Source organism: Eubalaena glacialis, chromosome 15, assembly GCF_028564815.1.
Source record: "Eubalaena glacialis isolate mEubGla1 chromosome 15, mEubGla1.1.hap2.+ XY, whole genome shotgun sequence".
Classification (NCBI taxonomy): domain Eukaryota; kingdom Metazoa; phylum Chordata; class Mammalia; order Artiodactyla; family Balaenidae; genus Eubalaena; species Eubalaena glacialis.
This window is the reverse complement of record NC_083730.1, coordinates 42,502,112-42,529,916: the sequence shown is the minus strand read 5'-3', so window position 1 is coordinate 42,529,916 and position 27,805 is coordinate 42,502,112. Positions and strand designations below refer to the sequence as shown.

At 34.8% G+C, this 27,805-nt stretch overlaps 1 protein-coding gene across 2 annotated transcripts in view; it reads right to left on the bottom strand.

The window, feature by feature from the left end:
• RPRD1A (regulation of nuclear pre-mRNA domain containing 1A) overlaps positions 1 to 27,805 on the bottom strand; it is a 71,071-nt gene that overhangs the window by 29,943 nt on the left and 13,323 nt on the right. For both annotated transcript variants that reach the window (XM_061169376.1, XM_061169375.1), the window contains exons 2-6: positions 9,824 to 9,953; positions 6,766 to 6,872; positions 6,589 to 6,686; positions 3,554 to 3,680; positions 3,269 to 3,444 (exon numbers count right to left, since the gene is read on the bottom strand). In XM_061169376.1, the coding sequence (XP_061025359.1) occupies positions 3,269 to 3,444; positions 3,554 to 3,680; positions 6,589 to 6,686; positions 6,766 to 6,872; positions 9,824 to 9,953 (638 nt within the window). The remainder of the gene's footprint in view (positions 1 to 3,268; positions 3,445 to 3,553; positions 3,681 to 6,588; positions 6,687 to 6,765; positions 6,873 to 9,823; positions 9,954 to 27,805) is intronic.

Sequence of the window (27,805 nt, the reverse complement as noted above, 5' to 3'; positions counted from 1 at the left end):
CAGATATGCAAAAATTTTAAAGATCACTGACATTCAGTGTTGGGTGAGGTTGTGCAAGAAAAGATGCACTTATACTTCAAGGAGTTTAAAAAGGCAAAACCTTTTGGAGGGCTTGAGTACATTATCAACATTTAAACAGACATTCTTTTTGACCCACCTATTCTATTCTACTTCTGAGAATCAATCCAACAGATATACTAGCACAGCTGTACAAACCTGCATCACCAGGATGTTCTCTCTGGTACTACCTATAATGCACAAAACTTAAAGCAACTCAATGGATGCAATCTGACACCATGAGAAGGGACTGACTTAAACAAACAACATTCATACAATGATTATGCCCTCATTTTTTTTTAAATGAGGTAAATCTGAATATACTGATGTAAGACTACAAAAGATACACACTATCCTTTCTGACAGCTTTCCCATCCTGACTTCTAGAACTTGGAACTATGATTTGATTTCTCCTTTTAAGAGCCATCAAACTTTGATTTCCAATTTTCTATGGAGGTCTAAACAGGGATTTTATAAAAGCATGTTTTCTTATACCAATTGTATCATGAAAAGAAGTATTAAAAATTGAGCGACAAAATGTTATCATGGCGAATGATTCCCACAGCAATATATGAAATAGATTTTTAAACATAAATTAGGTTTATTAATTAGGTTTATTAGTCTATTTTAAGTTATCTGCTTTAATAACCAGCTGAAGGTAGTTACAAGTTTAAAAAATGATTCATAATTTTCAAAAATTTAAAAAACACTTCATGTTTTCATTCATTACAAATGCTTTAACAGTGGCCTGCTTAAGAAATATGAAATAGCCAATTCCTGAACTGATACTTTAAATTTATGTCCTTTTTTTTTTAAAGAGCAATTAATGACATGTCAATACCTGGTCAATCACAGTTGATGTTCAAAGATGCCTGATAAGTGAAAATTATGTGATGCTATCACAGCTGATATGGTAAGTATAAATCCTGACCTCTCAGTCTCAACTTCAAAGGGATGCCACCTACTTGGTACAAAAAAGCGTCTAAATAACTCAAATCATTTTCACATCTTCTGACACAAGAATCACCTAGTTATAAATGATAATTTACAGAGTTCTATGGAATAACTTCCTAGTTTATTAGAAATCTAAATATTTTTTACTTGTAAGAAAAGTTTGACATAATTTAGGTGGTTTATTTATAATATGAAAATCCAGTCATGCTAAAAAACAACAAAAAAGTTCCTAGAACACTTTGAGAAAATGATTACCTCCGAGGAGGGAGGAAACAGAGTTGGAGAGAGAGGGCTTTAGCTGTTGCTGTAGTCTTACATTTAAGCAAAAACTGAAAGCGAAATTGTCATTTTGCAGGCAGACTCCCTAGGTTCTAAACAACTCACTGCCTCTTTGTGACCTTTAGCAAGTTATTTAACCTCCCAGTACCTCAGTTTCCTTTATCTGTAAAATTTGGATAATAACATTTCCTGCTACATAGGTTTAATGAGTTGATATATGTGAAGTGCTTAGAATAGTACCTGACACATGGTAAATTTTACTGCCATTATTATCATCAGCCTCACCACCTATAATTATCAATCATGAAATCCAGCTGGTACCTGACACATGGTAAATTTTACTGCCATTATTATCATCAGCCTCACTACCTATAATTATCAAACATGAAATCTGGCTGGAAGGCACTGGGAAAAGAGGGGGTTAAGGTGGGATGGTATCTGATCTTTTTTCTACACGTTTCAAATATAAATGCTATTTTTGTAACGAGTGATATATAACCAGTTTAAGTGAGAAAGCAGTATGAAGGAGAATAACAAAGCTTCAGTCTTCAATTTTCAAAAACATGAGACAATTCAGGCTTTGGATTTTGATATTTATTTTTAGCAGGAAGAATATGCTAATGATGATGACATCGTTAGAAGATACGCCCATGTCCAATACCTGCAACAGAAGCTCAATAGAAGTTAAAGAAACCATACCAAAGACTAAAGACAAAAATTGTATGACATTACTTACCCTTAATTCTGCTAACAATAAAACAAGTAACAGTATGTTTAGGATTGAAGTTCCATCACAAGATCAAAAACTGGCAAGTTAACTATGAAATGTATTTTTTTGAAAAATTCTATCTTTTCCTTTCTATGTAAAATTGGGCAGCCTCTCTAAAGGTAGAGTACAGTGCCAACAACCATGAGTGTGTATATGTGAGCAGAGGAGGGGCAGACTGAAAAGGTGCAATGCTAAACAATGCTACAATTTGGGGTGGGAGAGCTCTGCTGCTGATACTAATTAACTGCTATCACAGGTAGAGATGGCAATCATCTTTGGCACAATTAGAGACTGCTGAAACAAGAACTAAACTCTAATAAATAAAAGCAACTTAACAGAGGCAGCATCATAACATACCTACAAATTTAAAGAGAACTGTCTTAAAAAAGGGATCCAGACATATGAGAAATTCTCCTACATATTATTAGAAAAAGAAATTGCTACAGCAATTTAAACAAGAACTAATCAAATGCAAGATTCTTTTAAATAAAACCAAATCTGGTTCATCCACCCCTGACAATGGCTACTCTGCTCAAAGGAAATTTGAGAGTGTTTCTTTTTTTAACCCCTGCACCTCCAGACTTCTCATCAACAGTATCAATCATCATTCAATTTAAAGAAGCAATAATAACTTTCTACCTAAGGGTGTGTCTGAGCCAAGAGTGGGGTAGGAATATGTTAAGCATCAGAATCAGGGATGGGAATAAAGGAGTAACTTGAAGACTACCTTCCCAAACAAAAATGATGTTCAGGAACAGGGAGACTGGGGATACCCATAACAAAAAGTCTTTATTTCATAACTGTATACCCAAAAGACTGCATGTACTCAGACAGAAATTAAATAAGTCCAACCATAATTTACTGTAGTTGACACCAGATTTTATACCAACTGCTATTTTCCCATTATTTTTGTTCTTGAAGATAAAGGTTTAAGCTCAGAAGACGAAATACTATTACTGGAATTTCACGTGAATAATTTTAAAATGCAACCAATTTTGCTAATTCCAAATGTCTAAATTTACTTAGGCAGATTGATTTGGTTCAAATAAAAAGAAACCAATTAATGCAAGGAGTAGCTTACCTGGGCCATTGTCTAAAAAGGTCTATGTCCAAAAAATGCAAAATGTTCAGGAATATTAGGCTATTTTTAAATTCCTACCAAAAAATAAATTAAATAAATAAGCACTAAATAAGGAAAAGGTTACGCACTTCCAATTTATGCTCTTTCTCTGCAAGGGCTTCCTTTTGACAACGAAGAAAATCTGCTAACATTCGAGTGAGTTGCTTCCTATCATCTATTTCAGCCGCCAATCTGCCATTGTAATCTGCCAGCAACATACAAGCATCCTCTACCATTTTAGAAAGTCTTTCTCCAGATTCTTTGTCTAAGAAAAGCACAGAATAACAAAATTATTACACAACAAAAACAATGCCATATGTGGTTTCCTTACTCCAACTCCCAAAAAAGTTCCAGATCACATTTTCTTTTCTTACCTGTTATTTTATCTAGTAGGGATACTTCTTGAACTTCAACAGGCAAAGAAGCTATCCTTTGATGAACTGCTGCATCACCAGAAGCTGCATTTTCTAGATCTTGTAATGCTCTAACGAGATCTAGAGTCTAAAAAGTTATACAACTTTAGAACCAAAATTAGTGAAGCTTAAACAAATATAAAAGACTTGAAATTTATTTCATATTCCTTAATCCTTATGGGCTATTTATTAGTTTAAACTGCTTTCAGAGACAGTCCATTTCTTTCATATATTAAGAAAAAAGCTACACTATATTAGGTATTGGAAATATATAAATTGGAAACATCTAGATATTTCTAGTGGTGGAGACAGATAGTGTAAAAATAATTATCTGACTATTAAAATGATGTGATTCATTTATAAGCCAAATACATACAGTGGTAAAAGGCAGGCTATAATTTCAACCTGGAGAATACAAGTTTTATGTATGATATAGTCATTGTATTATCATTATACATAAGAATTTTTTGTATTAAATTGGATACTGGGGGATGGGGGATACAAATCATCATCTACCACAACAAAGAAGAGCCCCCCAAATTCCATTTCTCAATAAAGTAGTTAAAGCATAAGAGAAATGTAGTTTTGGAATATGTATGTTCAAATACGGCACCTTAACTATTCTATGGTTTGTTACTAAGATCATTAAAATATTACAAAGTTCCATATATCTGGTGACTAATATTTATATAATGCTTAACCAGTATTTTATCATCAGAATATTTTAGTTGCACTGTTTTCATACCAGCTATAATTAGGAGGGAAGGGCAAGTCTCTGCTGATGATTTCACAATTCATAATATATCTAAAGTTATTCCAAAGGAAATGGAGTAAATTTTCTTTTTACTAGTCTCCATTCCCATCCCACCTCCCTTTTTCTTTTTTCTTTCTTTTTTTCATCTCTAAGCCTAGATCCTAGAACACTAGGAAATTACACACATACATGAAAAATATAGGATATTCAAATTCTGTGTATATATTCAGATGACACTAACAGCCAGTAACTGATTTTTCTTTAAGCTATTCCCTTATAAAAAATGCTATCACTGGGGTCTAGCACATAGCAAATGATCAAACATGATAAGAAAGAATGGAACCTAATAAGAAATATACTATCCCAAGTGTGCTTTTAATTCACCACTACATGTTTAAAATCCCAATATTTAAAAAAATAATTTTGTTATATTTCCCCTCTACAATGAAAGTGAGCTTAAGAGCAATGACAATTACCGGGAAGCTTGTTTCCCATGGTGCCCCAAATAACTTATATATTTTTAATTTTTAATCACTTAGAAAGTTCTAAAATTTTCTGGAGTTCTAAGAAGAAACCTGGCTTTACGGTTTTGATGATGTACGCATGCTTTAATTACAACCTACTCTCATCGCACCTTCACACTCCTACATGAGCTAATTCTAAGTTCCCAAAGCTCAGTCAAGGATCCAGATAAGAAAGCAAAGTTGTCTCGAACAACACTAGCCTAGGACTTCCTGATAGAGGAGAATGAAATGTGTTCAACTACATTCTATAAAGAGAAATTTTAGCCATTCTTATAAAGAATGACATATATAAAATGGTAACTATAAAGCTGAACCACTGAGAATTACGCAGTACAACTAATCTGAAAACGGTCATTATAAAACAAAACGCGATAGCATTTTACACAAGTACTAGGGAAGAGTCAGGTGGTTACTCAGAAACTCCTAGGAGTACAACTTAGGTTACTCTTTCATCAGGTAGACTAGGAGAGGGTTAAGACCCTATATTTAGAACTGGGGTAAAATACTGTTCATGGAGCCATTACGGGGCTCTTAGCAAAAAGTGATTCCTCGTCTTGAATTATTACCAAATATAAGCCTTAGGTTTTGGTTGTTCCAAACGTTATGTTCCTATTACATTTCTATTCAAGCTCTTATCCATGGTGACCATATAGGCTTCAGCATTCCTGTCATTAAGCCCCAGCAGGGGCTTGACTCAGGTACTAGCTGAGACCCTCAGTCAAATTCTTTCTGCCTCCCGAGTACTAACACTGATATAAATCCACAATTCCAGGCAGTAATTGGTTCTATCTTTATTTCAAGCTCTTTTCATGGCGGAAAGAGCTCCATCCAGCTTCAGGTTTCATGCAGTGAGTTCTGGTCCAGGTCTCCAACTCCTTAAGTTCTTGTTACTCTACAGGATACTACTTTCTGCAAACCATGTCTGCTTCCAGACAAAAGCTCAGCAGGAACCATACTCTGGCTCACATTTTGAGTTATGTTTCTGTACCATTTGTAGCCCATGGCAATATTTACCTTGTTTTAAGAATATGGCTATGTCTTCATTTTCTCCTTTAAAATTTTATCTGTCCCTCCTATATGTTTGAAACATAGAAGCAGGAAGCTTTAAGACTCAATGCCCACATAATTAAGGTAAAAATGTCTTTTTGGAATCATCTGATGGTTAGAAAATGCTATATTGTATCAACCTGGGAGGACATGGAGTATTAAGATAATGATTCTGATTCATCTTATTTTATTACCATGGAACTACATGGTTTTATATAGTTACACAGAACTGTATGAATACATACTGGTTAAATCTAACATGCATTTTTACATGTTTAAAAGCAAAAATACTTAAAGGAGTGGTGCTTATCTCTAGGCATGGAATTTCTAGCATACTTAAATCAAACAACAAAATAGTCTTATCATATAATGTTTTATTTATTTAAAAGGAAACTGTTTAAATGGTAGATATCTCATCAGACCTAATCATACTTAGCAATCAAATACTTTTTCTACGCAAAATGTAAGTGCCTAATATACAATATACAACACACTACATTAAACGTAAGCAATGTATTAATCAGAAAATAAGACTTATTCACATAGCTTCTTTCCTGTACCCAGAATTATAATAAAAGTCAATTTACAGAAGTAAAACATTGAAATTAGTAAAGCTTGATGGCTACATGAAGTACTAGCAATTAACTCCCTTAACAGAGAAAAACCACTACCTGTGGTGGTTCACTTGGAGATCCTAGAGAGGAACAGTTTTCATTCTCATCCACCTTTATCTGTTCATATGTTCGCTTCCTAGGCTTCTTATCGCCATCTGAATTGAAAGAACATTTAAGTATTAATGAGGGAATACATTTTAATGAAGAGATAATGATAAAAGATTATATACTTACACAGAGCTTGCTTAAGTTGTTCTAATACATCATTTTCATAAACAGACCTTTCTTCCCAAATAGATAACACTCTTCCAAGGTGCTTCTTACAACTTTCATCAGTTTCACTAAAGAAAGATAAAAATATTAACAGTAAAATGCATAGTGCTGTTGCAAAGATAATGGTGATATTAAATACAATGACACTCATTCCCTGAAAAAAGCTCCCAAATGTTTACTGAGTTCCACTATGTGACCAGCAGTTCAGGGGTGAAGTGACCAAGATAGACATATTCCCTGCTTCCATTAAAGAGCTTAGAGACATATTATTAAACAAAAAATGATGAAAGTGTTAGTACTGGTGACTAGGGGTTATCAAGAAGGTACCCCTAACCTAATGGGGGATGAACATAAAGCTAAGGAAGATTTCTAATGGGTGATTTTTAAACTTATTTAACAAATATTTATTGATCAAGGTACTATCTCTGACACTGGAGATACAAATGGAGCTTATGGCAGCTGTATTTTTATAAGTGCCACAAAAGAGAACAGGGTGTTAAAGACAGGCTTAACAGAGAGACACGGTCCACTTCAAGAGAGACCAGGAAGGGTATGTGAGGAAGGGTATTTGAGGAAATGATGTATTTAATCCGAGTTCTAAAGACTGGATATACAGGGAAGTGGGAAACAGACTACTTCCAACCACTTCCCACCGCCTTCATCACTACCACTGTAGACTGAGCCACTATTATCTCTTGCCTGGATTTTTTTAAAAAGATTTATTATTTATTTGTTTATTTAATTTATTTTTGGCTGCGTCAGGTCTTAGTTGCGGCATGCAGGATCTTCGTTGATCTTGCCTGGATTTTGGTAACAGTCTTCTCATTGGTCTCCCAGGCTCTACTCCTTCATTCTATTCTCTACTAAAGTAAATCATATCATACTGCTCTCAGTTCTCTAAGAACCACCAATCATACCAAGAATAAAAGCGAAATTCTTGTCCTGGGCCACAAAGTGGACATATTCTGCTTCCTGGCTACCTCTCAGTCCACATTTCCTAAATACAAATCTCCTTGCTGATCCTCAAACATGCCCAGCACATGGCTATCTCACTGCTTCTGCCAAGTTTTTTCTCTACCTAGGATCCTTTCCTCCTAGAGTCAAATGGCTTGTTTCATCCCTCCCTTTAGTCTCTGTTCAAATGCTACCTCCCCAAAACAGTCAATCTTTATCTCATAAAATAACTGAGCACCATCACACTCTCTAGCTCCTTCCCTGCTTTACGTTTCTTCACAGTACTTATCTTTTGACATTTTAATATATATTCACTTGTCTATTACTTTGTCATCCACTGAAATGTAAGCTCCACTAGAACAGAACTTTGTCTCTTTCACTACTGTATCCTCACTGACTAGCACATAGTAGGTGGTCAATAAATATTTTATTGAATTCTAGGGAGGAGCAACATATATTAAAAAGCCTAAGGCAGAAAGAACTAAAAGAGATTCAGTTAGCTTAAACTGTATAGTGTATAGAGTGTGTGTGAGAGAATGTGGTGGTGGGGGGATGGCCATGGGGAATGTGAGACAGGAGACTGAAGAGGTAGCCTGGGCCATGAAGGAACACTTGAAGTCTTACTCAGGACGGGAGACTTGATCTCTAGGACAAACGAGAACCACTCAAAGGCAAGAGAGCGTTGTATCAGCTCTGCAACTCTGGCTACAGTTTCCTAAATGGATTAAACAATACTGGAGGCTACTGTAATTATACAGAAATGACATTATGGTAATTGGAATGGAAAGAAATCTAAAGAACCGAGGGAACTATATGTACTATAAGGGATAAGGGGCGTGAAGGAGAAAGGACAGTTGATATATTATAAATCACTATATCACAGAGAGTTCAAGATAACACCTAGTTTCTCACATGGGCATCTGGATAGATGGAGTTGCCATTCATCAACAGAGTGAACCCAGAGAGGAAGCAAGTTTGACAGGGAGGAAGGACACAGTGAGTTCAATAACAGACACAGTGAGTCTGAGATGTTTAGAGGCATACAACTAGAAATCAATAGGCAATTGGATATACAGGACTAAAAGGAAAAACATCTGGACTGAAGCATAAGATTGCCAGTTTTTAGATTATGGATAATAACTAAATACATGTAATGTATGAAATCACCCAGAGGGCTAGTAAAGAATATGACACCAGAAGAAGGCCCAGGACTAAACTCTAAGAAACACCAGCACCTGAAAAGATGGTAAGAGTATCTAAATTGAAGGATAAATAATATTAATTTAAGAAAGCAATATACTGCAGTGTTTCACACTCTGTAATTTTTTTTTCCACACTCTATAATTTTTTTTAAAAATGCATCTACTGTGACTAAACCTGCAGGGCATGTGGTAAGTATATTTTCATCCTTAAATCATTCAACACAGATCATCATTCACCACTGATTTCTATAATTTAGATTGATTTAATCGCCTACGCCAATAATGTTTACCCAGTAATCTACCAAATATTTGCATATAATGTTTGGAAATAAGCATTTTAAAAGTACAGATTTCTACCTTCAGAATTTTTCTGTAGCAAAATTTTCAACAGGCTTATGATTATTTTAAATATTCTGTATTTCCAAAGCATTTAAAAATGTTATGACATACACCCACACACTAGAAAACCTTAAAATCATTAGAAGCAATATGAGAGAAAGGGGTACTAAGTTTTTCCAGAAATATTAGTTGGAAGATTGATAGTTTTATAAGCACACAAATTTTCAATTCAACACATTCATTCATTCTTAATGAATTTCATTCCAAAATGGCAGTTGCTTTTGGTTACTTAAGGAAAAGGTGAAATTCAAATACTCCAAATGCCCACCTCAGTAACAGCTCAAAAAATTTTTCCTTCACAGCAACACATTTACAAATGCCATTACAGGTAAGTCTTTTCAAGTGAAAACTTCAAAGAAATATATACTTTGTTTTTTTATTTTAATGTCTTAAGGCAAGTCTTAGCAAAAGGACACATTAGGCATTTACAACAGGTTACCTAGTACCCAAAACAATTATCATACCTTGAAACATGCTTAAAAGCCTCCACTATAACTGGTGCAAAATCTTTTGTAAACTCTGGCCCCTTCCTTTTGCTGTTCTGAATGACATCATTAGCTAGGTAGAGAAAAGTAAGCTTCCTGTTTGGTTTGGCTGAAAAAAAAAAAAAAAAATTTAACCTAATTAAAATATCCTCACTTAATTTAGACAAACTTTCTCAATACCTGAATTAAGCAGTTTGAGAACTACAACAAACTTACTAACCTCTGTGTATTATGTTCAACCCTAGCTTCTCCTTCTACTACCAAACTTAGCAAGTCATTATTCTTTAAAAGATAACTACTCTGGTTTCTGAAGATCACTCATGTGAGGAAAAAAGAGAACTTAAGAGGCAGAGCTAGTCAATGAAATATCTGTTTCCTTACAGTTCTAAGTCGCCCAAACCACTTATCCTTGATTAGTTAGTCTTTTTTTTTTCCCAAAACAAAATTATTTATTTACTCCAAATTATTTACTTAATCCAAAATTAAAAAGAAATTGGTGGTAAGGAAATAGATTGTTACATGACACAAGATAAAAAGCCTAATTCTATATTAAAAAAAAAAAAATCAAACCTTAAAAATAAAAATACTACCACCTCGTGTCATGCACATGAGCACCATAGGGCCAGGGATGGACCAGCTGTCAGGTGGGCAGGCGGGCAGGGAGGAGGCAGAGGCCGCAGCTTGAGGGAGGCCCTGGCCCCTCCTCGCCTGTGTCTGGCAGAGCCGGTGTGAGACGAAGAGACTGTTAAGGGAAACACTGACCAAAACCGCCCACCCTGGCCAGGCAAGATAGTAACCACTTGCATGAGTTATCTTACAACAGAAGGTCCTGGTTCGGAACGTGGAACTAACAAGTTACCACAAACCAGAAGAATTTGGGAAAGGTCAAAAGAGAGAGGAGATGCCAGTCCATACGTCCTGCCAACCTCCCAGAATCCTTCTCACTGGAATCCATCTTGGCTGAGCGATCCTTGATTGCTAGTCTTAATTATTTCCAAACTAATAGTTTTATACACAGAAATCCTCACATCTGACTATCCTGTACTAAATTTTATTAAAACTATTAAACACTACATGAAATGCAGCCACTTAAGATGGTGATTGGTCATGTTATTAAAATGGTACCCTAAATCTTAACTGAATTTATGACTATTTTAATACCCATGTTGATTTAAAACTCAATATTACTGTCAAACAAAAGAATACAAAATGTAAAATAGGTTGAAAGAGACATCACTTCAATCAATTACATATTTTTTGCTTATGAAATAAATATTTGCCAAGCTAATAGAGTAAATGTTAGGGAAACCAAATGGACAAAGTTTAGATTTTTTTCCCCCCTTTGGATTACATGGCCTTAAATAACTGATTCATCTTGACAAAAATATGCCCCTACTCACTATATTCTGTGGGTATAGTCATCTTCCTAAAAGAGTAGATAAGATTTCACGAATTGCTGACCAGAATCCATTTTTTACTGGTTACAATGTTAAGTGGCATAGTAGTATTGAATATGACTTAAGATTCATATATAAAAGGAAAACCTATTAGTTGAACACAATCTTTTATATTGACTATTTTCATAATACAATTTTACTAGAATTAAAATTGAATCATTCAAAGTTGTACAATTATATTCAGAAACAACATACTTTGTGGCATCACATTACAATGGTGTAGGGGACTTATGATCAGGACTGATAATCCAGTGCACTATTCATGTGGGCCAGTTTATTGGATTTAAGACAAATATTTGGGCAAAGTGCATTTGGTCCTCAAGATTTGAGTACTCAATTTAAAATTTAACCCACTTTTGAGTTCACATTTTTCTTTTAGGGGAAACTAGCATCCCAACCTTCTCATAAGAAACTGTAAAATACTGAGTCACAACTGATCAGACCTTACAAACCTGTGCCGCCCACTGCATAACCTGGTTTGCCTGTCTAAAGCTGCAGCCCACCAATTTTCGTGCTTTTGAAAGTTGCTGGCATAGAATAAAGATAAGGGAGAGATGGCAATAACAGAGACCAATTTCTGATTCTTCTGGCTTGTCTGGTTAGCCAAGCCACAGAGTATAACTGGTTAAGATACCAGGACCCTTTCCCATGAAAATGATAATAATGGTAACTTTCCCAGTATTCAACCCTATCTTTTTTTTTTTTTTTTGTACCTACCCCTGCCTCTGCCCACAAAAAACCCCACAAAAAGAAAAGGTCTTATTTAATCCAAGTATTTGCCTTCTTAGCATCAAAATGAGTTTAAATACTCAAATCTGTTCTAAGCACTTTATATATATATAGATAGATAGATAGATATAAAACCTAACTTAATCCATATAATGTAAGGTACCATTATTATCTGCATTTGGCAGTTGAATAAAAATAGACATCAAAAAGGTTATCTGCCCACAGTGAAATAGACAGGAAGGGATCAGCCATGATTTGAATCCTAAAAGTCCAACTCCAAAGCATTCCCTCTTTACAAATGGACTATGCCTACTGTCATAAATGAAAGAGGATATTACCTTTAGAGAAGATTTAGTAGCAACTCAACCAAAATATTTTAGAATGTTAGCACTATTATTCACAAAAGCCAAAAAGTGGAAGCAATCCAAGTGTCTGTCAAAAGATGAACGGATAAGCAAAAGGTGGTATATACATACAAATAGAACACTACTCAGCCTTAAAAAGAAAGGACATTCTGACACATGTTACAATATGAATGAACCCAGAGGGCATCAAGTTAAGTGAAACAAGCCAGTCACAAAAAGACATATACTGTATGATTCCATTTATATCAGGTGCCTAGAATAGTCAAATTCAAAGAAAAAGTAGAATGGTGATTGCCAGGGGCTAAGGTGAGGGAGATATGGAGAGTTACTGTTTAATGGGTATAGAGTTCCAATTTTATAAGAGGAAAAGAGTTCTGGAGATGGATGCTAATGATAGTTGCATAACAGTATAAATGTACTTAATACCATTAAACTTCACACTTAAAAATGATTAAAGTAGTCAATTTTTTGTTATGTTTATTTTACCACAAACATTTAAAAGTATACATTTTACACTGTTTTTAAAATTTGTGAGCTACTAATCTCTTGAAAGTAATTCAGAATCATTTCTGCAATGTACACTAAAGTAAAAATTTTCAAGATTTCAACATACATTTCCCAGTATATTCCAAAGAATGAACTCTGTACCAGGAGCATGGCTTTAGTATGGAATCCAAATACCAAAACATCATTTTCATTTCTTTCCTTGTGGAACCCAGGCTAAAATATGAGAAAAACTAGAAATTGCCATAAATTATACCCTTCTCCAAATTTTCAGGGAAAAAAGTTTACTTCCATTTAAAACTTTATGTAGAACAAATAATAAACTAATGCAACAAATCACAACAAGCAATTCCAGAAGAAAATCACAAAAATGATTTTCAAATAAATTTTTATAAGTTATAAATAACAGAGCCATAAATTGTTACTAAGACATGCAAAGTTAACAGAAAGGGCAAACAAGCCATTTCATAATTTCTTAAAGAAATAACTCTATTGGCAACATAATATAAGGCTAAATAATGGGTCTGATGTAATCAACTTCTACGTTTTTACTGTTCACAGGTTCCTTATAAAGACACCTATTTTGCCAATCTTCCATTCAATTTAACTAGCGTTTATTTAATGTTTGCTATGTGCCAGGGACCATGCTGGGCACAGACCAAAAATAACCCTTCCTGTTCAATCAGGAGTTTGCAAGCACCATACAAACTGGCACTTGATAGGTCACATGACTAAGTATGTTAGTTCTCTTTTTTTAATTCTTTCTCTCCACTAATATATGACACCACCACTGAAAGCAACCATAAATTCAATATTATATCCCTGTTAGTCTGTGTGTATACTGCTATGTTTGTACCAATATAAGCCAAGTAAGGACTAGTCAATGTATTGTGAGAAACCATTTTCTTATATCTCACCTCACTGAACTAAATTTTAAGCTCCTGTAGGTACTAAGTATAGCCCTTTTCCAGGGGCCTTGTATATGAATAGGTACATCAAAACAAATAATAATAATAATAAAATCTGGCTGGCTAATATAAAAGAACATAGTATTACCTAAAAAGTTGAGCATACTCCCCAAAAAGGGCGATACAAGTTTAGTTCATCACACAAGTAAGAAATGGATACACAATAATTCACAACCAATTCAAATAAGGATCAATTACAAAGCTTCAGAAAGAAGAATCCAGACTAGTAAACAATAGGAAACAAACTTATTCAAAGGATTACAGAAATGCCATCTAGTCTCACTAATTCATACTGAGTTCATAATCTAGTTTTACTTCTTCATAATCAGAAAGTGATAGGATCATTACTTATTTTCTTACACTGTTCAGACCATATGCCTACTTGTTTTGATATGATACAGAATATCATAATCTAATTTAAACACTGTGTTTTTATGTAGATTGAAATTTACAACCACAGTAGATGATAATGCCGATAAATACAACAAATAGCTAAAAAAATTTTGTTTTATCTGTAAACACAGGAACCTTCTTTCCAAGGGAAGCATTCTATATAGAGAAGCAGCAAAAAAATTTAATAAACAAATATATATATATATATACACACACATGCACATACACACACACACCAATGAGCATTACTGCAGTTCTTATAGAAGGACATCAGAAGAAAAGCCATTATCTTGAAACAAAAATTTATTAAGGATTTATTAACAACTGTTGGACAGCCTTATTTATTTATTTCACTGATAAACTGAATCACAGACTAGAAAACATGCTCATATGGATGGATAGGTGGCTGTAAGGCAGAAACTGCTTTAACTTAGTTATATTCTTTGCCACAGAAAATGCATAATCAACAGATGGTTCTTGAATGGATTCTATCGATCCTAGACAGGACAAACAGTTCAGTCAGACACAGATGGCTGCTTCTTAATGGCTGAGGTGGGTGAAAAATGGATAGAGCTGGCATACTCCTGTATCACTGCCAGGATGCCTCACACTTTTGGTAGCCCATCCCTTGCTTAAAATCCTTCAAAGATTTTCTACTGTTCTCCAGATAACATTTTAAATCCTAACATGAACCAAAGGCCCAAAAAGGTCTGTCTCCACCTCTACACTACTCTCTCTTCATGCCCAACACTACTACTCCTCCAATTTCCCCAACTCCTACCCATGCTTTAGACCTCAGTTAAATGGTTTCCTCTAATTTTTCCCTGACCACCCACTACACATAGGTTAGGCAGCCCCGATATGCTCTCATACCACCTCATACTTTTCCTATGGAGCATTTACTCCAACTATAATTGTTTTTATTTAATCTGGTGCTTCCCAACTAAATTCCATCTAAAGCAACAATTGTCAGTCTCATCTACCAATCTATGGAATCAAGGCCAGTAGCTGATTCATAATTTGCTCAACATTTACTAAATCAATAAATTTTGGCCTAACCTATGTCTTTAATTATTTGTTCTACTAATTTAGCTTCTGGTCTTAACCTCACCCAGCAGCTGAAAGGGGAACACATGTAAAATTAACACTACTTTCAGAAACCTCAACTTCAAATTCTGATTATGGAAGACAAACTTTCTTACAGATCTAGCACTCTTTCTTATTTTCAGTGTATTGAGTTCAAATATTTTCCTTTCCCCTCCTCCATTCTAGAGTTCTCACAAATCATAACCCCATAGAAAAATACGCAAGTAGTGTGAAGGGGAAGGCCAAAAAGTACAAATGTTAAGCAATTAAAACCAACTATCATTTTCTACCTGTTAAATTGATCAAGATGAACGTCTGACACTAACTAAAGTTGGCAAGAATATGGGTAAGACTATCACCTTTAGATACCTTCAGACATTGTGATTAAAATATAAACTAGTGTGACTTCTTAGAAAAATAATTTGGCAATATCTATGAAAAATGTAAACACACAAATCCCTTGATCCTGCAAATTTCACTTCTAGGAATTTATCCTATGGGTATCTTCTCATAAATGCACAAAGAAATCACTAAGGATATTAATGATAAAACACAAAAGAGAGAACTAATTAAATCATGGTACATTCATACAATCCAATACTCTATAGCTGTTAAAAAATGAGATAGATTTATATAAAAATTTAGAAAGATATCTAATAGTATTGAATTACACACATCCAAACACACACATAGTAGATAGCTTTACTCTGGGGGAAGATCAAGAAAGAATTTAAGGGGGATCAAGAGTTACCAACAAAGAAGTCATAACAGGGAAACATATGAGCTATATATTAAATGATTAACTTGAGCCTCCATGCTGAAAAGGGCTTCTGGGTAGTACTGACTTGGCGCCCCACCAACTGACTTTGTCCTGCAAGTCCATTTACCCACGATCTCTCCTGTCTCAATGTCTGGTTTAAAAAAAAACTCCACCTAGGCCCAGACAAATGGACATCTTTCCCATTCTAAAAGGCCCAAGGCAATTCTGCTTCCTCAAATTTTAAAAACCTTCATTTTGGTATATGCAACAAATGAATTCTTAAAATCTTGAAAAGCACAAACTTCATCCCGGACCATTACACCACTATAAAAAAGACACTGTGAACTGGAAGAGTTCTAAAGAATACACATCACATTGTATATTCACATTATGCTTATAGAGTGGAACTGAAACTAAAACTTTTTTGGCCTATTAAGAATATCTTTAAAATAATATTGACTAGTTTCTTATGACCTAGGCACTGTTCTAAAAGTTTATTACATATCTCATTTAGTCTTCAAAACACCCCTACAGAATAAGTTATTATCTCCATTTACCAATTAAAGAAGTATTAAAGTAATTAAATGCACTCAAAGAAATGCACTGAAATCAATCAACACATACTACGGTCCCTAAATAACATTTTGTTAATAAAAGCAGGAACTACATATGATGAGCCTGTAACATCTCGTCGTGATAGAAAGTAAGAAAGCTATTTTAAAAACGACCAAGGTTGTATCCAAAGGACACAAGTAATGCCCCAAGATGCTGCCACTGGCAAAAGAGTATCAAAAAGAACGACTACAATGGTCTGAAACACAAACAGCTAAAAATCCATAAGTTCATAAAAAATACTTAAAAAAAAAAGGTTGCTAAAGAACTAATTCAGCTGGCAAGGGGGAAAAAATAAGCCATTTATCCTCCTTTTCCTGGATGAACTGTATTTCAGAGTCAACAATGGCTGATGAAGAAAGTTCTTATGCAACAAATGCTCAAACTGCAGCATGCCTCAGAACCACTTAGAGGGCTTGTTAATACACATATTAACTGGTTCCTACCAATAGTTTCTGATGTAGGTCTGGGATAGGACCCAAGAATTTGCATTTCCAACAAATTCCCAGGTGATATTGATGCTGCAGAGGCCTACACTTTTTGAGAACCACTGTTAGAAAAGAATTCTGCATAATAAACACAGAAAGAATAAAAGAATTAGAAATTCATAATTTTGCAACTCCTGGTAAAATAAGGAGTCTAACCAACCACCATCAGAAGCTGCGAAAATCACTGGGTGAAAGGTGATGAGGAACTTTATAATGGATTCATAATGATAACAACTGAATCCACTGATCAATCTCATCCCTAAATATAGAACAACTTGACATTAGGTATCTCTTAATGTGATGCAGCAGGAAGTGCATAACACAGGCAATGCAGTATTCTTTGGGAATGACACCATAAGGACGGAATTACCCAAATGCCCAAGGAGGGAAATTCTATAGTCCATGCGACACAGTCTCCTCAACAAGTAAACTGCATGAAAAAAATGTGGGGGGAGAGGGGACACAAATTAAAGAGAACTGTTAACCAAATGTCATGAGTGGACCTTTTTGGATTCTACTTTGAACATTAACTATAAAGAGACATTTTTCAAGGAATCTAGGATACTGAACATGGACTAGGTTCAAAAAAAATCAAAGTTAACTTCGTTAGGTGTGACAGAGCTCTTACAAGTACATTAAAATTTTAATATAAGGCTTAATTTATCTATTATAAATATATACTGACATATGTGTTTTAAATGGTTTGAAGTGTGGGTTTTACTTTAAAAAAAAAAAAAAAAAAAAGGAAAAAAGTAGGTATCAGGATAGGAAAGATTTAGGTAGATGAAACCAGAAAGGTATAACGTTAGTAATGCTGCAGCTGGGTGATGGGTTCATGGAAGTTCAAAATCTTATTGTCTTTACTTACTTTTGCATATAATTTTAAGTCTATCATAAACAGTTAATTTAAAAATTAAATAAAAATTGAGCATAAAAAGTGAAATCTCCTTTCATCTCCACACCCTCACCATGAATGAGTTAATTATTTAGTATGTGTATCCTTTTCATACCATTTAATGTGCCTTTGCAAATACTATATACTTATTCACATATACACAGATACACACATACACAGAATTTTTTCTTCAGTAAGATCATGTTACACATAATGTTTTACAAACAGTTTTCTTCACACTTCATATATCCAAAGCATTTTTGTGTTCATAAACAGATCTGTTACAAACTCTCTTTAAGAGCCTCATTCCTTTTAATAACTACTTAGTCACATGATATATATATATATATATATATATATATATATATATATATATATATATATATATAAGTTGTTTCAAATCTTTAATACCTTTATGTTTGTAAACCTGAGCAAGTATTTCTATAGGATAGATTCTGACAGGCAGAGGTGATAGGTTAAAAGGTATGCAGTTTAAATTTTGACAGATATTGTCAAGTTGCCCACCAAAAAGGCCAACTGTTTGAACTCCTACCACATGAAAATGCTCATTTCCCTACATCAACATAATACTATTAATATTTAAGATCTTTGCCAGTCTCTCGGGAGTAAAATGATCCTGTTTTTATTTGCAATTCCCTATATATTACTAAAGCTGATTTCTCAGTCATTTATATTCCTTCATTTCTAAATTGAAGGAATTCAATTCAAGTTCCCCACTCACATCATGTTCCCCATTTTCCTACTGAGCTGTTTGTTTTTTATCAACTCACAGGAGCATTTTATACATTATGCATATTAGCTTTTTCCTGTTTTAGGTAGTGCAAATATTTTCTCCAAATCTGTTGCTTAAATTAAAATTTGATATTTTCTGCATTCAGGGATTTTATAACTTTATGTAGCCAAATCTATTTCCTATATGACTCATGGCCTATATTGTATTTAGAAAGTCCTTTCATGATCCAAAACTAGAAATGATTATAAATATGTATTTTTCTTACATGACTCCATAGTTGATTCTTTTCAATGTTATATCTTTAATTCAACTGGATTAATTTCATATGATATTAGTTAGGAATCTAAGAATCGTTTATTAATATTCCATCTCTTATCACATGAGTTTCAAGTGTCTAATTTACCAAATGCCCACATAAAATACGTCTTCTCACAAATCTCTACTCTGTTCCTTTCATATATATATTTCTCTTCCTCTACCAACATCATACTCTTCTAATTTCAATGTCTTTACAGTCTGCGTGGATACCTAAAAGGGCACACTACTTCCATTATTGTTTTCCCTTCAAAACTGTCAAAATTCACAAGACAAAGATTGCCTTGGCTCTTCCTCCACATTCACTTTTCCCAGTGATCTATAGATAAATTTCTTACAGACTGCCCTGAATTTACAGATTAATCTGGGAATATCTGACCTCTCTGCAATCAATTTTTACTTAGCAGTTTTACATACTACTGTACTTTAAAACACATACAACAAATGTATGTTTTAAACCGATAAAAAGTAAAATTTAGTGTTTAGCATACAGTTACATTAAAATAAGCTTGTTAAAATACTAACACAACAGGCAAACCTGAAATATCCTATAATATCAAAGACAGGAAAATACTGGTAGAAAACACTAGTCTCAGAGTTCCAAATGATGTGTACCAATTCCAATATAAAGCCCAATTTGTAGAGGACTTCTGCTTCTGAGAAGATAGAGCACACATACTTTTCCCTATTCCTCCTGCAAAGCACAACTACAAATCCTAGACATTATAAATAAACCAAACATAGGAAAAGAAAAGGTAGCAGACTGGCTAGGGACCTTGGGAGTTCAACACGAGGTGAGTTCCCAGAGTTTTCATTTTGCCTCATATATCTCAGATTCAAAGTTGAAGAGGCCAGCAACGCAGAAATCCTAACAGGTGCAGATATAAAAAGTTCCAACAAAAGCCTTCTCACTCTTGTCAAAGGAGCAGGAAAAGGGCAGCCTAGCAAGACAGAAAACTTTTAGAAAATACCCTATCTACTCCAACCAAACACACCACAGAAAGCAAAAGAGAAAAAAGAAAAATCTGTGACCCCACTCACATCCACACCAGCAAAGGCTGTAATGTGGAAGCCCAACACCTCTCCAGAGTAGTGTCAGAGAAGGCAAAGGAGGGAGCCTGGATTTCTACCCTACCCAGCAGTAAGGAGGCACTCCTCACTGGGGTGGTGTCACAGAAGGCCTAGTGGAAAGTCAGCACCTCCACCGTGGCCCAGCAACTCTGTGGTATCAGTGGAAGTCTCATGGGGAGCCAGAACTCCCACTCACACCCAAGAGTAACAAAGAACATCTCCTTCCCCTGATGGGGTAGTGTCAGAGAAACCCAGCTAAAACAGGATTAAGTAAGGTCCAGAGTCTTATAACATACTATAATACAAAAAAATCTATGGATCAAGCAAAATTTCCATCATACCAAGTACCAGGAGGCTCTCAAACTGAACGAAAAAAGTCAGTCAATAGATGCCAACACTAAGATGACAGAGATTTGAGAATTATTGACAAAGATTTTAAGGCAGCCATCATAAAAATGCTTCAACTAGCATATGCAAATATGTTGAAAATACAAAATTTGTGGGATAAGCTGAAGCAGTGCTGAGAGAAACTTGCAGCACTAAATGCACACACTAGAAAAGATGAACAAGTCTAAAATCAATAATCTAAGCTCCCACCTCAAAAACCTAGAATAAGAAGAACAAAATAAACACAAGGAAGCATGAGGAAATAAGTAAAAAAAAAAAAAAAAAAATGAAATTGACACATAAAAATAAAGAAAAAGCTGCTTCCCCCACCCCAGTTTTTTGAGATATAATTGACATACAGCACTATATCAGTTTAAGATGTACAGCATAATGGTTTGGTTTACATATACTGTGAACTGATTACCACAGTAAGTTAACTATCATCTCGTATAGACGCAAAAACAAAAAGATAAAAAAATTTTCTTCTCCTTGTGATGAGACCTCTTAGGCTTTATTTTCTTAACACTGTCATACATATCATACAACAGTGTTAATTATAGTCATCATGTTGTACGTTACATCCCTACTACTTATTTATCTTAGAACTGTTAGTTTGTACTTTTTGACCACCTTCTTCCAATTCCCCCTCCTACACCTCGACCTCTGGCAACCACAAATCTGTTTTCTTTTTCTGAGTTCGGGTTTGTGGCTTTTTTTTTTTTTTAAAAGATTCAACATATAAGTGAGATCGTACAGTATTTCCTTCTCTGATTTATTTCACATAGCATTACGTCCTCAAGGTCCATCCACATTGTTAAAGATGGCAGCATATGCTCACTTCTTTAAGGCTGAATGATATTCTGCTCTGTGTGTGTGTGTGTGTGTGTGTATATGTATATATCTCACAACTTCTTTATCCATTCATCTCTCGATAGACACTCAGGTTGTTTCCATGTCTTGGCTATTATATCAGTTGTATTTCAATATATTAGGAATAAATACGAGAAAAATAAAATTAAAAATACAATACCCCTTTAAATTGCTCAAAATAATTGAAATACTTCAGTGTAAATAAAACAAAACACGTACAGGACTTGTATGCTGAAAGCTACGTAATACTGATAAAAAAGAGTCAAAGAAGATCTAAAAAAATGGAGAAATATACCATGTTCATGGATTAGAAGATGTTACATAATAAAGAGGTCAATTTTCCCTAAACTGATATGCAGGATTAATGCAACTCTTATCAAAATCCCAGCAAAATAATTTTTATTGATATAGACCAGATTATTCTAAAGTCTATAGACAAAGGCAAAAGAACCAGAGTAGCTAAAACAATTCTGCAAAGGAATACAGTGGAAGGAATCAATCTACCCAATTTCAAGACTTATCATATAGCTATCAAGATTACCTGTGGCATTGGTGGAGGGAGACACACATGGATCAATGGAATAGGACAGAGAACCCAGAAACAGACTCACACAAATATGCTCAAGTCAATTTTGACAAAGGAGCAAAGCAATTCAATAAAGGAAAGACAGCCTGCCTTTTCAACAAATGGTGCTGGAGCATTTGAACCTTGACCTAAATTTCACACCTTATATAAAAATTAACTCAAAATGGATCATGGACTTAAATGCAAAACTATAAGTATTTTAGAACAAAACACAGGGAAAAAAATCTTTGGAATCCAGGGCTAAGCAGAGTTCTTAAACTTGACACTAAAAGTATAACACGTAAAAGACAAATTCAATCAACTGGGGTTAAATAGGGGTGTGCCAGGATTGAGGTGGATGTGGCTATTAAAAGGCAACACGAGGGTTCCTCGTGGTGATGGAAATATTCCATATTTTGACTATATCAACGTCAATATCTCAGTTATGATGTTTTGCAAAATCTATAATTATAGAGATTTTATTTTAAACTAGTTTTCCATGATGCTATCATTGGGGGAAGCTGGAAATGGGTAAACAGGACCTCTCTGTATTATATCTTACAACTGAATGTGAATCTGTAGTTATAGAAAAATAAACAGTATTTTTAAAAATTTCATGTTAAGTCCTCTAGTTTTGAAGCTAAAAAATCACTACAAAATCACTCCCAGAAGAGGGTGGTTGAAACAAAATCCAGTGTTCACTCTACATATTTATTTATAAACATTAATATCAATTTCAGTGACTTAGCTCCAAAAGAATCTGAAAGCTAAAGCTTTAAAAATGAAAACAATTAAACTAGGCAAGACAGAGATGGACTAAAAGAAAATTAATGCAAAGCACCCATGGTCTCTGTTAATCTGAGAACAGCTCTCAAACTTTCTGGTTTCAGGACCCCTTCATACTCTTACAAATTCTTGAGAACCCAAAAAAACTTTTGTTTATCCACCAATACTTACCTTATTAAAAATTAAAACAGAGGAATTCTTAAGACATGCACTAGTTCATTTAAAAACAATTTTTAAAATATGTTAACATAAATAACATTTGTTTAAAAAATATATTTCCACCAAAAAAATTTTAAGTGAGAGGAGTCATACTGTTTTATGTTTTTGCAAATCTCCAGTTCAACAGAATACAGCTGGATTCTCATATCTGCTTCCCTATTAAACATACCACAATATATTGTTTTAGTAAAAGTAATGTAAAAAAAGAGCAGACCACACCCAAATATAAACTTGGTAAGAGAAAAGTGTTTTAACAGTCTTTACAGATAATTATGGATATTCTTTGAAACTACACCAAAACCCAACAAGTTGTAGTTTTTAAAAAGATTCTAAATTGTAATATGGAATCTGAAAACATATCAATGAACTGCTAAAACTCTCTTACATTAAAATACTTTAAGCTACCATGCTCTTTGAATGGATCTTTGACGCCTGTATAATTTTGTAACATCATGCATTAGTCTTTTGAAAAATACTGATTTGCTGAGTTACACAAACATTCCAACTGCTGAAACATTTTATTAGGCAATATAAAAAAATCACATTTGTAAGTATCACTATTGATTTCACTGGAAAAGTGTTTAAAAGCATTGGAAAGTTGTCAGGCTCATGAAGGCACATTTGAGTTTTTCAAAATTCGAATTTTTGCTTGAAAACTTGAATTTTATAATGGGCAACAAATACTGTCAGTTGTCTTCCTTGATGAAACAGGTTCATTATATTCATTTTTTTGAGAAAACATCTGCCAAATATCCGTGTCTGAATAATCACAGTTTCTCTTGTCATTTTTTCAAATAAAATGGTGCTCCGTGAAAAAAGCATCTGGTTTAGCTCACAACTCAATCACACAGGCGTATTTCCTCCAGAATGTTCAGTATACGGTACTTTATGTAGACTTCTCATTTTGTCACACAGATTATTAAAAAAGATATGTAATCACCTCTAATGCAATACTCAATAGTCAAAGACTGACAGCTTTTCCCCTAAGATCAGGAAAAAGAGAAGGATGTTCACTTTTACCACATTAATTCAACACAGTATTGGAACTTCCAGCCATAGCAGTTAGGTAAGAAAAAGAAATAAGACATCCAAATTAGAAAGGAAGAGGTAAAATTATCTCTGTTCACAGATGTTACTTGTATAAAACCCTAATGAGTCCAAAAAAACTGTTAGAGCTAATAAATGAATTCAGCAAAGTTGCAGAATACAAAACATTCAAACATGAATTGCATTTCTATAGATTAACAATGAATGATCCAAAAAAGAAACTAAGAATTCTACTTACCATTATATCAAAAAGAATAAAATACTTAGGAATAAGTTTAACCAAAGAGGTGTAAGATTTGTACACTGAAAACTATAATAAGAAATAAAAGAAGATACAAATAAATTGAAATACATCCCATTTTCATGGATTGGAAGACTTAATATTGCTAAGATAACACTGCTCAAAGCAACCTACAAATTAAATGCAATCCCTATCAAACTCCCAATGACATTTTGGTAGAAATCGAAAAACCCATCTTAAAATTCATATAGATACCCAAATGATCCCAAATAGCCACAACAATATTTAAAAAGAAAATTAAAATTGAAAGACTCATACTTCCTGATCTCAATACTTACTAGAAAACTATCGTAATCAGAATAGTGTAGTATAGGCGTAAGGACAGACATATAGACCAATAAAATAGAAGAGCGAGCCTAGCGAAAAACTCTTGCATATATAGTCATCACTAGTCATTATGGAACCGCAAATTAAAACCACAGATACCACTCCATTCCGATTAGAATGTCTTTTTTCAAAACAAAAAAGAAAAAAACAGAAAATAACAGGCACTGATGAAAACGTGCAGAAATTGGAATCCTGGTGCACTGCAAGTAGGAATGTAAAATGGCACAGCTAGTATGGAAAACAGTACAGTTGTTCCTCAAAAAATTAAACATAGAGGGCTTTCCTGGTGGCACAGTGGTTAAGAATCTGCCCGCCTATGCAGGGGACATGGGTTCGAGCCCTGGTCCAGGAAGATCCCACATGCCGCAGAGCAACTAAGCCCATGTGCCACAACTACTGAGCCCATGTGTCGCAACTACTGAAGCCCACGCGCCTAGAGCCCGTGCTCCGCAACAAGAGAAGCCACCGCAATGAGGAGCCCGAGCACCACAATGAAGAGTAGCCCCCGCTCGCTGCAACTAGAGAAAGCCCGAGCACAGCAACAAAAGACCCAATGCAGCCAAAAATAAATAAGTAGAATAAATTTATTTAAAAAAAAATTAACATCGAATTACCATATGATTTACCAGCTCCACTTCTCGGTACATACTCAAAAGAAGGGACTCAAACAGATATTTGTACAACCATGTTCATACCAGCATTATTCACAATAGCCAAAAAGTGGAAGCAACCCTAGTGTCATCAACAGACAAATAAATAAAATGTGGTATATACATACAAGAGCCTTTTAAAAGGAAAGAAGTTCTGACACATGCTACAGCATGGATGAACCTTGAAGATATTATGCTAAGTTAAATAAACCAGTCACAAAAGAATAAACTGTATGATTTCAATTAAATGAGGCAACTAGAGTAGCTGAATTCAAACTGACAGGAAGTAGATGGGTGGTTGCCAGGTGCTGGGAGAGAAAAGGGAATTATTGTTTAATGGGAATGGAGTTTCAGTTTGGGAAAATGAAAAAAGTTCTGGTGGTGGATGGTGATGACGGTTGCAAAACAATGTGAATGGACTTAACTGCACTGAACTGTACACTTAAAATATGGTTAAAATGGTAAATTTATATTATGTATATTTTACCACAATAAAGAGAAAGAAAAAAAGGTTAAAACGTTAAATTTTATGTTATGTATATTTTACACAACGAAAAAAGTGCACGTGCACACACGCACAGAGACACATGCACTCAAGGGTCAAGAGTTAACAAAATTAGTAATCTGAGCTACGGTGATGAGCACTGTCAGGTAAGTGATATTATATTTTTTAAGCTGTGAACGTGTGGTGTGAAAAATACAGTGATTACTGGTACAGTCTGGTGTCTCTGCCTTGACTAATGATTAGACGCTACCAGTTTTCACCTACCTTTGCTTTTACACCACCACAGAAGATGCCAACACAGTGAAAAGGGCCAGGGGAGAGAGAACATCTTAGTAGTAATATGAAAACATTTTTTACCTTGTCCCATATGCCTCTTAAAAGGGTCTTGGTGATCCACCAAGGGGCATCCAGTCACCACACTTTAAGAACCACTTCTCTAAAGATGGATAAATATGGCAAGGGCAGAACAACATGACAGACTGAAAAAGCTGGAAATTTTTCAAGTCTTTCTCTCAATCAGGTAAATGTTCATAAATGGAGTTCAATATTTGCCTTAAGATGTCAGGGCTTCCCTGGTGGCGCAGTGGTTGAGAGTCTGCCTGCCAATGCAGGGGACACGGGTTCGAGCCCTGGTCTGGGAAGATCCCACATGCCGCGGAGCAACTGGGCCCGTGAGCCATAATTACTGAGCCCGCGCATCTGGAGCCTGTGCTCCGCAACAAGAGAGGCCACGATAGTGAGAGGCCTGTGCACCGCGATGAAGAGTGGCCCCCGCTTGCCACAACTAGAGAAAGCCCTCGCACAGAAACGAAGACCCAACACAGCCATAAATAAATAAATAAATAAATAAATAAATAAAAGTCAGAAGTTCCTAATTCAGGCACTACTCTTAAAAAAAACAGCAAAACATTCTGCAATACTCCTTCTAGCTCTAAAAGTCTCAGATTCTATATACTTTGCAACATTCATTCAGTAACTCCCTCAACACATACTTACTGTGTATCTACTGTGTGCTACGTTGAGGAAACAAAGGAATAGGCTCAGTCCTCCAGTAATAAGAAACTCTACACAGAACCACTAAAATACTATATGTTAAATGCTATAATAATAGCAATAAAAAGTACATGGAGGTGACACCACAGAAAATGTCAAGAATAAAGAGAACTGGCAAATATGAAGATAAGACCATTGAAATGGAGTCTGGGGACCAGAAAGAAAAAGAATAAAGGCAAGAGAACAGAGTAAAATGGACCTGTGGGACACCACCAAGCCAACAAACACACATTATAGGAGTCTGAGAAAGAGAAGAGGGTGCATAAAGAATATTTGGAGAAATAATGGCCAAAAACTCCCCAAATTTTAAAAAAGACATGAATCTACGAATCTAAGAAGCTCAATGAACTCCAGGTAGGAATAACTCAGAGACCCACACTGAGAAACATTATAATCAAACGGTCCAAAGACAAAGAATTTTTGAAAGCAGCAATTAGCGACTCATTGTCATGTAAACACAAGGGAAACTCAATAAAATTAACAATTTCTCATCAAACTGTGGAGGCCAGAAGGCTACAGGATGCCATATTTAAACCCCTGGGGGTGGGGGTGAGGTGGGGAATGTCGACCAAGAATTTTAAATCTGGCAAAACTACCCTTCAGTAATGAAGAAGAAATTAAGACATTTCAAGGTAAACAAAACCTGAAGGACTTTATTGGTAGTAGATGTCTCCTACAAGAACTGCTAAACAGAGTCCTTCAGACTGACATGAAAGGACACTAGATCTTAACTAGAAGCCATATAAAGAAATAACAAACATCAGTAAAGTATCTACATAAGTAAATATAAAAGCCAGTATTACTTTATTTTTTGGTTGGTAACTTCTCTTTTTGTTTCCTATGTGAATTAAAAT